General features: G+C 39.5%; 1 protein-coding gene across 1 annotated transcript in view; it reads left to right on the top strand.

Annotated features, from left to right (window-relative positions):
- The window catches only part of LOC103373507 (voltage-dependent calcium channel subunit alpha-2/delta-4-like), an 18,644-nt gene that overhangs the window by 3,558 nt on the left and 2,790 nt on the right, over positions 1 to 12,296 (top strand). Inside the window, exons 6-24 of the mRNA XM_008303406.1 lie at positions 582 to 732; positions 1,531 to 1,605; positions 3,156 to 3,245; positions 3,383 to 3,496; positions 3,917 to 3,995; positions 5,014 to 5,147; positions 6,495 to 6,512; positions 7,356 to 7,433; positions 7,751 to 7,831; positions 8,459 to 8,533; positions 8,669 to 8,755; positions 8,887 to 8,958; positions 9,085 to 9,146; positions 9,432 to 9,499; positions 9,580 to 9,625; positions 9,729 to 9,826; positions 10,015 to 10,108; positions 10,202 to 10,294; positions 11,044 to 11,171. Coding sequence (XP_008301628.1) covers positions 582 to 732; positions 1,531 to 1,605; positions 3,156 to 3,245; positions 3,383 to 3,496; positions 3,917 to 3,995; positions 5,014 to 5,147; positions 6,495 to 6,512; positions 7,356 to 7,433; positions 7,751 to 7,831; positions 8,459 to 8,533; positions 8,669 to 8,755; positions 8,887 to 8,958; positions 9,085 to 9,146; positions 9,432 to 9,499; positions 9,580 to 9,625; positions 9,729 to 9,826; positions 10,015 to 10,108; positions 10,202 to 10,294; positions 11,044 to 11,171 — 1,643 coding nt within the window. The remainder of the gene's footprint in view (positions 1 to 581; positions 733 to 1,530; positions 1,606 to 3,155; positions 3,246 to 3,382; positions 3,497 to 3,916; positions 3,996 to 5,013; positions 5,148 to 6,494; positions 6,513 to 7,355; positions 7,434 to 7,750; positions 7,832 to 8,458; positions 8,534 to 8,668; positions 8,756 to 8,886; positions 8,959 to 9,084; positions 9,147 to 9,431; positions 9,500 to 9,579; positions 9,626 to 9,728; positions 9,827 to 10,014; positions 10,109 to 10,201; positions 10,295 to 11,043; positions 11,172 to 12,296) is intronic.

Below are 12,296 nucleotides of genomic sequence, written 5' to 3'. Positions count from 1 at the left end.
AATCAGTTAAACATTGCAGCTTTAGACATCAGGCGCTTGTCTTTGTCTCAGCAGGTAAAACACAAGTGTTACTAAAAGCACCGCGATGACACAGTTCTGTGCACCAGTTAGGTCATGACATTAAGACGCTGAAGCAGCTAAATGGCATTCAGCCACCATTCGTTTTACTGTTTAGACTGATTCTTTTCCTGCTGTGACGTGTCAGGACGTCTGCCGCGTTAAAGGTCCTTCAAGGGGAATCAGGGCTGCTTAGTGACAATACATCAGATTCCAGGAACTCTGTCTGGTTCTCAGACTGATCTACTGTCTTCCTGGAAGGTGGAAATCTACGAGAGAGGCCTGGCGGAGGACTGGAAAATTGCCGATCACAGCTGGGAAATCTTGTTTATGTTAATTAGCTTGGAAAATCAGGGGATGATAATAAAGAGATGAAGGGAAGCATGAAGGGAACAGAGGAACAAATAAGAGGATAAAGCTTGAACCCTCTGCCCGTCTGCTAGACGACTGGTAAATAAGATGCATTCTGTTCATGTCTGACGGTAAAAATAGTTTCACCTGCTTCCTGCTTTATGTCTCTTTAGGTATATCCAAGCAGCCACTTCTCCTAAAGATGTAATAATCGTGGTGGATGTAAGCGGAAGCATGAAGGGACTCCGGCTGACGATAGCCAAACACACCATCAACACAATCCTGGACACACTGGGAGAGAATGACTTTGTTAACATCATAGCTGTAAGTAAACAATCAATTACATAAAACGCAGATGCACGTGAGCAGTCCAAGACTCGGTGTGTCTAATGCCTGATGAGCGTGACATGGAGATTAACACCCTAACACACAGACACACTTAAACTCGCACACACACACACACAGGTACACAGCACAGACGGGGGTCAAACAGGCTCACGGACACAAATCAAACGTTTGGTTTTCGGCCAAGAATTTATTTTCACTTACATCGAAGCTTCAAAATTCATTTTGTTTCGAGGTTTTTCAGGATTTCGGCTACGTATAACCCTACAACTACAAATCTGTGTAATAAGCATGGTTTATCCTGGTATTACTGTGTGTGTAATCATACGCCTCCTGCAAATCCTCTGCCCTTAAGCTGTTTTTTTTTTTTACACCGAATTTAAAGCTACGCTCCTTTTCGGCAGAGTGGCCACGCGGTGAAATGAAAATCAGCGCTTTAGTTTTATCTTTAAAAAAGATGTGTGCACATTTTTGTGATAGAAAAAGTGATTTGGCTTTGACCTTGATTTTAATCATCTTTGACTTTCGTACCAGAATAATAAAACTTTCAGGAATATGAAAAACACATCAACATGTCTTCCTTTTACAAGAAAATCCATTTTAAAATGTGCATGTACGAGCACTCTAGAGAGTAATAACACGTGTACTATGGATGTCACATTAATGCAGCAGCTTCAGTACAGCTTTAGCTTTGTCACCTTGTGTAAATGTTAATCATGTTTCCTCTTTATCACACTGACTACATTGGCTCTTATAATTAGTTTTCTCTCCCTCCAGTACAGTGACTACGTTCGCTACGTGGAGCCCTGCTTCAAGGGAACGCTAGTCCAGGCCGATCTGGATAACAGAGAGGTAATGTGCACACTTGAAGGGCACATGCACGGAGGCTCAGGCTAATTAATTCAATTAACCTGGACTTACCTATCGCTCATAAGCTATCTTGCTAATCTCCTGAAGACCAAGATTACGCTGTCATCACATCACAGATAAAACACGGCAGTGAGTCCTTCAAAGATCAGGGTTTCCACCTGTTCTTAGAAGGATTTATGCAACTGAAACCCAGAAATACAGATATTTTTCCTGTCTTTTTCATTTCTGCATCCCCTCCTCGCTGCCGTCTTCTCTTCTCTTCTCTTCTCTTCTCTTCTCTTCTCTTCTCTTCTCTTCTCTTCTCTTCTCTTCTCTTCTCTTCTACTCACATGTACACCACCCATATTATCTCATTGTTCCACTGCTGCTTTCGTTTCTGTTTTTCCCCCTCTTCATCTGTTCTACTATTTTATATATTTATATATATATCCCAACACCTGCTCAGCCTTTGTGTGTGTTCATGGCTTGGCTGTATGCCCTACTTTCACTCCCCTCCACATTACTGTGGATCAGGTGAGGTCGCTGGCCGCTGTACAATTTTAAGTAGGTCATGTGACCTTTATGCAAGAGATTTGATTGGTTGACTGCCTGGATAGGCAGGCCGTAACAGAATGGGTTTACAGATGTTGGCTGACACACTTGTGCATAAAGTCGAATAGGAACACACGCATTTACAGGAGGACAAGCACCAGTTTAGTGGCTGTTATATAAGACTTCCTACATGTTTCTGCACAGAGTTTCAGCCTTTCCTAAGTAAAATCTCCAGCACCGAAATGATCGGAATTGTGACTAAATATATATTTATCCAGTTTTGTTTGATGCAGTTTCATTTATTTAAATATATTAGATATTTTTGTTTATCAAATGGTCACAAATAAACAGAAAATCTGATTTAGTTTCCAAAATCGTAAAAGAAGCCGATGTTTTTGTGTCTGTGTGTTTTTTTAAAGTCCTATCAGTTCGTCTTATTGAATCAGTTTTGTCAACTATTGGACAGGTTGTTTGGTGACAGTGGGTCTGAGAGGGGACACCAGTGGGCCTAAACAGAGACTGCAGATAAGATGTAGTTTCCCAGCAAACAAATTCATGTGTTGAACATTTCATGATTTTTGTTTAATGTATTTTGCAGTTTAAAAATATCTAAAAAGTCAGAGCACATTTTGCAAATTCCTGAAAATCTGTGTTATGTTTGAGTATCAGAGTATAAAACATTACAGTCGTCTTGTACTTGAAAAATTCTGTTAAGAGCCCCAGGTTTGTCTCCAGCCAACACAACAATGTGGCCATTTATCATTGTGCAGGTGTGTTTGTGCGTGTGTGCGTGTGTTCATTAGTTCTGATTACCTCCTGGTGTTGTAGTAACTGCGCCATAATTGGTCAGCGTGCCAGAATAATCCCTCCACTACACTCTCTCCCTGATAATCCCTGTCTCCCTCTTTTACTGTGGTGACCGATTGACCTGCATTTATCAAAAACAACAGTGTGTTCGTGGCTGCGTTTAATGCTTTATTTGTATTTGTGCGCATCTGCAGCATTTCAAGCTTTTGGTGGAAGAGCTTCACGTCAAAGGAGAAGGCAAAGTGAAAAATGCAATGATGGAGTCTTTTAAGATCCTGAATGAGGTTTGTATTTCTCTGTAACAACCAAAGCAGCTACTACATTTAGATATTAACGATGTGCAGAATTGTGAGCCGTGAAAGAGTACAAATCCTTTCTTAAGCACAAATGTCACTGTTGAGTAAATTGTGTGCGTGTTCAGGCTGCCGCTCTGGGGCAGGGCAGCCTGTGTAACCAGGCCATCATGCTGATAACAGACGGAGCCATGGAGGATTTCCAGGAGGTTTTTGAGAAGTTTAACTGGCCAGAACGACGGGTACGACACACACAGACACATACGCACCAGCATGGACCAGCTTTTGTAAAATGTGTTTTAATAATAACAATTAGATTTACATCGTGTTTTTTTAACTCAAGGAGTAACTCAAAGACGCTTTACACTGTCAATTATTCATTCACACACATTCATTCCGGTGGTGGTAGCTACGGTTGTAGCCACAGCTGCCCTGGGGCAGACTGACAGAGGCGTGGCTGCTATTCTGCGCCTATGGCCCATTAATACGCATTCACACCAGGCAAGGTGGGTGAAATGTCTTGCCCAAGGACACAACGACCATGACACAGGTTACAGGAATCATACCGCCAACCTTCCGATCATTGACCGACCCGCTCTGCCACCTGAGCCACAGTCACCCAATATGTGTGTGTCTTGTCATGCACTTTATTCTCTTCCCAGGTTCGAGTGTTCACCTATCTCATTGGACGCGAGATGACATTTGCAGAAAATGTGAAATGGATCGCCTGCAACAACAAGGGTACAAACCAAATGTGTTTCATTGTGGTTACATTAAATGCCTATTAAACCCTCACAATTCAGACAGAGTCACTTCAGCAACAAGAAATAGAGCAATGGATGCAGAAACTGCTACAACAACAACTCCTGTCTGAGTCTTAAATAAAACTCCCCCCATCTTGTTTTTCTGTGCGGGATAAGAGGTGCTTCGGCCCTGTGGTGATCCCAGGTGGTGCTGTGTGTGAAACTGGGTATCAGGTGCTGCCCTCTTGTGAATTACATGGGGTCATGCAGCAGCTCAGACCTGAAAATAATCCTGCTCTAAGCGCACACAAAACCCCTGACTAAATAACCGATTATCAGCACAGATACCCTGTAAACACACTCCTGGCCAAAAATGTCATATTTGTGTGTGTAATGGGTAACAGGTGCACTCCCTTCTGTTGCGTACACTGGCAGTTGTCTCTGCCAGCAACAAAATATCTGTCATAAACAGATATTTAGTCATCTGTCATAAACAGATATTCAGTAGCTGGTTTTCGCAAACAACTCCTGCAAAAACTGCCCTTCAATTTCAGTTGGAGGAAGACACGTCTGCTTAATAATATTTGCGCCAGCGCTCTTGGGAGATGCTACAAACAGAGAAAGGTTGCACACATTCACACATTCACGCCTGGCAGTGCTTCAGTAGCCTGTTGTCACTGAGCAGCTTCACTGCAGGTATGCTATTGACGTCATTGTCTCCCACTTGTAGAAATGCCATAAACCTTAGACTAAGCCAAGCTTTAAAGAATGTCAGAGACACGTTTGAATCAGTGGGAGATTCAAGCTGTTTTTTCATTAAAAACAGCCCAGTGTTTTCAAAATACAAGATGTTCTGATGTCTGATAAATGAGTTTATTGCTATTAATGTAATACCCAAAGGCAGAAAAGGTAAAAATAATACAGTGAACAATTTATTTTTTGAAATTTATGGGTCCTAGATTTTCCATCTGAGTAATTTTTAATATATGGTATGAATGTATGTGTGTGTTCTGCAGGTTACTACACACACATCTCCACGCTGGCCGACGTCCAGGAAAATGTTATGGAGTACCTCCATGTCCTCAGCCGGCCAATGGTCATCAACCACGATCACGATATCATCTGGACAGAGGCTTATATGGACAGTGTGGTCAGTCTGCATCTCTCGTTATTGCTTGGCAACATGCGCTAACGACCCGCATCAGCATCATCTGGCATATTTAATCAAAGTGTCACATTGCGATAAACATTCAAACACACTCTATTATCTCTGTGCCTTTTTCTGTGGTGCTGAAACCTTCAAAAAACCTCTTTTATCCAAATCACACAAAGCACACAGACTACCATAGCAACCATGCAACGACCAAAAATGTACCAATTGTTCAAGAAGCAGCAGCAACAACTTCGTAGCCACTCAGCAAAGGCTAACTCACAGCGGACAGGACCTCATCAGTGACCTGAATACGCTCTTCTGCTGATGTGAACATCTTGTAAATGCATTTAACCTACTTTTTCACACCATTTTTCCAGACAAGAAAAGAAACAGCATCGCAACCAACCAAGCAACAATGACTCATTACCAGTGTCCATTAACACTAAAAGATGTGTCTAGCAAAAAGCATGGGGCAAGTTATTCAAAAAATGACTTATTATTCAGTACTTACCTAAAAACAGTTTAATTACTTACTTATTAATTTGGATCGCTAATCTGCATCCCTCATCTCAGTTACGATAGTTACTACTGAAGCAGCCCAACACTGTTAAAAGTCAATAAAAAACGTCTTATATTAACAGATTAAACCAGAAACACACTAAAATTACAACTTGGTGACAACTCATAAGACTGCAGTAATAAGCCAGTATTAACTTTAATGATATCACAGTAGTAACAACACAGTAATAACACAGTCCGAACACAGAAATTAGTTTCTTATTTAAGCAAAAAACATCTAAACCAACATGATGACAGACCAAAACAAACAAAATATCACTTAATTAGAAAACAAAAGTTGATACACACAAAAATAAACAATAGGGTTTAAATGTACATTTAGAAACTGAATATAATTATTAATTAATAATTAATATTTTTTGTCATTGTTACTAACCGGACTAGCTTTCTCAATTAATACTTAATAATAAAATAATTAATGTTTAATGTTCTTATATGTTTCTTTTTGTTTATTTGTTGTTGTTTTTTAACAAGTTACAGAACAACTACTATCGATTGAGCATTTTGTTTTCATCCAGTACAAAATATCTGACCTGGAAAGTTGTATGTCCAGTTAGTGCAAGTACAACATTGATTAGGTAGCAGTTCTATTCTTTGCATACTGCACACAAACCGTCTACACAATATTTTTTGTGACTGTATCCTCTGTTTCCAGTTATCACTCCATCTTTACCTGTCATTTCTCCATCTTTTGTTTCAGTATCATGTTGCATATCTCGCCATTTCACGCTTGTTGTTTCTCCTCTCCTCCATCTCCACTTTCAGTTTCCAAATAAAGACGAGGTAATCATGTGTGGAGCTTTAGCTGCTGTACTTGTTTATAAAGGAATGTTAGTCACATAAAATACGATGAGTAGTATGCAGAATGGGTTTGGGTATCATTAAATAATCTGAAATATGAAAAAATAATAATAATAAAACAAATTTTCTTCTTTGTTCCAAAACCCAAAACAGCAGCAATGTTTAGGCTGATTAAACAACAATTTTGGGGGAATTTTCTTGATTCTTTTGAAAAATTGGAGTATTTTTAAAAATTTGGTTGAAGCACGATGCATGATGTAATTTTTCTTTTTTTAAAAAAAAAAAAAAGGCCACATGACTTTGGTTAATGTTTTTCAGATAAATGAAGGATTTTTAAAAAAGAAATTATTTAAAAAAAAAAAAAAGTAATTCTGTTTTAAAACAAAGAACAGCCATTATTGTATTTACAGATTATCAGATGACACCCAGACCATAATGTCTTTCTTGGCTTTTTATTTACAGTCAGCAGTTTTTAGCGTTCCCTGGTAGTTTCTCGTTAGTCTAACTTCTCACCGTTTGCTAATGCTAACGTTCGCTCATCCTCTAGACAGCTAGCTAGCCTAGCATGGTCCATCTGTCCATTGCTTGACATTTTGCTGCTTTGAAATTGCTCTGTTAACTTTATTCTATTTTTTCAACATGTCTTCACTACTTCCCAAACTATATAGCTTGTGGCGTTGCTGTCACCACTAATTCTCTTCCTGTCCCACCCCGTGTAAACGCCTGCTATGTTCATTTACACTCTTTTATTTGTCCATAATCTCATGAATGTAGCTTTTAAACAGAAAAGAGTCGAATGTAAGCGTGTTTTTGTGTGTGAAACAGCTGTTCAACACTCAGGCACAGAGCCTGCTCCTCATGACCTCAGTAGCCATGCCGGTGTTCAGCAAGAAGCAGGAGACCGTGAGTGTTCATGTTTTATCACCATGAATGCCATTATCCAGCAGATGTCACCTGAAATACTGTATTTGTGCCATATTTGTGCATGAATTGCTTTTTCTTCTCTGTAATATGTTTGAATAAGCTCCTATTTTTAAAGTATTAGCTAGAAAAGACATGGGATTGAAATGTGGAATGCTATATTTTTCAATCTTCTAACCTCATGTCAGAGTATTTTGAATTTTCTTTGAGTTAATTGCCCAAACCAGACTAAGTAAATCTCGTCATAATATCACTGTCGTCTGTATTCTTTGTTTGTGACTTTATGAACCTTCCTGTAGCTGTCTCATGGGATTCTACTGGGAGTCGTAGGAACTGACGTGGCCTTGAAAGAGCTGATGAGATTAGCTCCGAGATACAAGGTGAACCATCTGCACTGTGTCAAAAACAGATCAGGCTGAGATCTGCCTTCGCTTCATTACTTTATAATGTAATGTTAATTATTGTGGGCCCACTTGTTCAGAAGCAATCTGATCAGCTTTCAGATTTGGATCAGATCTTAAACAAATAAAGGAAAGGGATTCTGAAATAAGATTTGGTCTCGTAATCAAGTCCTGGTTTCTCTATCAAACCTTTAGTATGTGTTCAAAACATCATTGCGCTGAGATACCTGCTGCCCAAAACAAAAAAATCAGGATTTCACCATTTGACTTTTTAGGATTTAAAATATGTGTTTCCCCATGCTGGCTGTTGTTTTTGTACATAGCTCGTAGTCTACGTTGTGATACGTCGTCCCTTGTAGGGCACTGGTAATCTGGATTTGGTAATCTTGAAAGTTTCTATCTGGATCAGGTTGTTCTAATTCATTGTTGGTATGAAAGAAAAAAAAAATGGCACCAAAGTACAATGGATTACCTGAATGTAAAAATGTGGGATCTCCAAATGCGGATCATTCTTATCCAGATTAAACTTTTTGAACAACTGGGCCCAGATGTTAGAGCTTTGGATTCTGTCCTAATGTAAGGAATTGCTCTCTCATCTTTTTCTAGCTGGGTGTCCATGGTTACGCCTACCTCATCACCAATAACGGCTACATCCTCTCTCATCCCGACCTGCGACCTCTGGTACAGACAAAGACGTCATATTACACAATGAATTATCGCAGCTGAGAAACTGAGTTTAGAAATATATTGCAGTGAAGCAAGCACAATAAAAAAGTGTGTTTTTTTTCGTTGTGTTTTTGTGTGTGTGTGTGACAGTATAAAGAGGGGAAGAAACTGAAGCCTAAACCCAACTACAACAGTGTCGATCTGTCAGAGGTGGAATGGGAAGACACTGAGGAGAAAGTAAGTCACACAAACTGGCACACATTTTCTTTTTTTCAATTCTCTGTTTCCTTTTTCACTGTATGTCAGTAAGTCTCCACAGATGATCTAGCGAAGCTCTTGAAGTGCTGAATGTGTGATGTCTGTTTCAGCTGAGGACAGCCATGGTTAAAGGAGAAACCGGAACGCTGTCGTTAGACGTGAGAACTTCAGTAGATAAAGGAGTAAGTTTTCTTTTTCCTTTGAGGTGACAGGTTGTCTTTGTGTCTTTGTATTTCTTATCTTCTGAGAACAAGACGCCTTTCTTTCTCTTAGTGATCATTTTGATGGACTCTGTCCCTCTCTTACAGACAAGAGTGATGTTTTTGAGGAATGAATACTTTTACACTGTCATCAATGAGACACCGTTCAGGTTTGTCATCCTCGTTTTCAACTTTGCACAATTTCTTCAAGTTTTTAAACCTCATGTCCATCATAGCCAACAATCCTACACCTCTGCCTGTATGAACATCATTATAATCCATAATGTCCTTTCTAATATTCAGTGTGGCCTCCTCTGTTACTCAGAGTAACTAATACGCACCATTAGAAATATTTATGAGCCCGAGAGCAGCTATTATGAACACGATCCATTCCTGATGACAACATTCCTAAAGTTCTAGGAAGTAAAATAATGTCGTCCCCTCTGTGTTGACAGCCTCGGTATCGTGTTGAGTCGGGGATACGGACAGTATATCTTCATAGGAAATGTCTCGGTTGAGGAGGGTAAGTCTTCTCTCTGTACTTGTGTCTGCTGCTCTTACCTTTCCATCACTCATGTCTTGTTTTGCGTTATTTTTCCTCAGGTCTCCATGACTTGCTGGCTCCAGATCTGACTATAGCCACCGAGTGGTGAGTTTAACTGACAGAATACACATCACACATGCAACAGCTTGTAGTTCTTCAGATAAATAATAGTTTATTCTCATCTGTTGTTATGTGTTTGTGCTTGTAGGACTTATTGTGAGACAGACATTGACCCAGCACATCGCAAGCTGAGCCAGCTCCAAGCTGTGGTACAATATCTCACTGGCAAAGAACCAGATCTGGAGTGTAAGTAGAGACTCAATGGCAGGAATATTATCTGTGAAGTTTGAATATTATGGGTAAATTCTACATATTTACAAGCAAACTACAAATCAAACAGCAAATATGACATTTCTTTATCTGTATTTGCTATCTTTTCAGTTTCTATTTATTACTAGTAATATGTGATTTATGTTTTTTTTCCTCATTAACAGGTGATGTGGAGTTGCTGCAACAAACTCTATTTGACGCTGTGGTTACGGCTCCTATGGAAGCTTACTGGACCGCCCTGATGCTCAACACATCCGGGTGAATATAAACACACATGCATTCCCAAATGAATGTTTGCCATTTTGTTTTTACCAGTATTTACCTAGTCTCTGTCTATGTGCTCCACCTCAGCATGGATGACGGAGTAGAAACAGCTTTCCTGGGGACCCGCTCAGGCTTGATGAGATTCCAGAGGTACACCGGTATTGAGAAGAGAGTTGGCAAGTGAGTGAGAAAACAGTCATTCATTTACATCCGACACTGCCATGTCAACTTAATCTTGGTATTATCTCCAAAAAACAACTACAAACTGGGGGCAAAAAAAAAAAGTAGTGTGTAAAAATAGTTTGTTTCAGACTGATGGCAATTAAGGAACTGAATTGAAGATGACATGACGCCCTCTGGTGGTCAATTAAAGGCCAAACTTGGTGTTTGATGTCACGACACAATAAAAAGTCATTTGTTTTAGGAAACGTTTGCTCTAAAGAACACCAGTAGAATCACTTAAGGCAACTAATTAATAAAAGTCTCATACAAAACAGTTAAGGCCATCCTCACACTTTGATTTAATTTGTGTCCACATTTAGACATGTAATTTTTGAGATGTGACAGCTGTAACCACGCTGACAGTGCTCCCATAATTTAAGAAAAATCCCATTTATATTGTCATCGTAATCAGTAATCTTTATACTCCAGGAGGATGATACACTATAAATAAATCTACATTTATTAAACTATATTTTCTGTCAGTGAATCCTCACTTAAGGTGGATTAGCAACTGATCAGTGTAGGGTTTTTGATTTTATTTTTTACATTCCTGTCATTTAACCTGTTTCCACAATAATATCTTGCTTCCTCTTTTACATTTTCATCAAAACCTTTAGCTCCTCCGTCATCATACTACCCATCCTTCCTCCCTTCTTTATCATTTAAGAAGTAGGTTGTTCTTTAAGCTTATTTCCGTCTCTCCCCAGGTCTTTCCTGACCTCCAAAGACAAGGAGAATATGTTCACGTTGGATCATTTCCCAGTGTGGTACCGCAGAGCAGCTGAGTACCCAGCTGGACAGTTTCTATACTACATGCCCAGACAGGAGACGAGAGGTAGAGGACATACCCTTACTTAGCAAACACACACAAATGTACACTCACACCCACAGAAAACACTATTTGTGCTTTTTTTTATTTACGATTTTCTTAACCATGTGTAGCAGGTTGAGCCAATAGTCTCCCAGTAACGCTCATCTCTCCACAGTTCAGCAGGCGTTCTCCTTTCTGTTGACCTCATCGTGTATTTCTGTGGTTTGCATCAATCATCTTTGAAACGACTAGAAAATGTGTTTTTAATGGGGCTGCTCTCCCAGAAAGTCAATCAGGCTTAATAGATGGTTTATCCTTCATCCTCGTTCTGTAGTTTTTGTGGGAATCACACAATAATCATCAGCTCCAGAGTGAGAAAGTGAACAGCTACTGCCATCATGTTTATCATCACATCACACTAACTCCATCTTTAATTGTAGTCGAGATATGAAAGTCAGCGCGCCGCCCTTCTCTGCCTCTGGATTTAATTTTCTTTTTTAGCTCTGCCGGATTGAAGTGTATTTTCAAAGAGGTTTAAAAAAACATGTTTTCCACAGAGAGCTTTAGACCGCAACAGAGGAGAGGAATTCAAATTTAATCTTTGCTACAAAGCGCAGAGTTAAATGTGTTTACATTGAAAAACAGTCTGTTCTGTGAATTTGAAGCTGATAAGACGGCTTTCCTTTGGACAGAAAACAGGGTTTGTGTACGTATCTACATGCTCACGTACCTTTGAGATACAGATTATATTTAGTTTACAGTGTTCCCGAAGGACTTTGAAGTTACACTGGGCGACATATTGTTTCAGCATCGACTTTGTAACGGGAGAATGTTACACTGCAGGAGTCTTTGCTGTCTTTGTTTACAAGGTGCAGAGCTTATTAATATGCAGGGTCTGAATGTTCATAGTGCAATGAGCAAGTAACAGGAGTGAAAAAAGGAGGAAAATGAAATGCAATGTCAGTTGTTGGGTTGCATGAGAGCAGGAACGACAGCAACACTGAAGTTTAAAATACTCACAGAAAAGAACTCATGTAGAAAAAAACACTTTGTAAACGCTTTCTAATTCTGACATTAAAGCAACTAGACAACACTTTTCAAATACATTTTTGGTCCACACCTGTCTGAGTTGCTGCACTGCTGTCTGGC

Source organism: Stegastes partitus, unplaced genomic scaffold, assembly GCF_000690725.1.
Source record: "Stegastes partitus isolate 25-593 unplaced genomic scaffold, Stegastes_partitus-1.0.2 Scaffold1999, whole genome shotgun sequence".
NCBI classification, from domain to species: domain Eukaryota; kingdom Metazoa; phylum Chordata; class Actinopteri; family Pomacentridae; genus Stegastes; species Stegastes partitus.
This window is presented reverse-complemented; position numbering and strand designations above follow the sequence as displayed.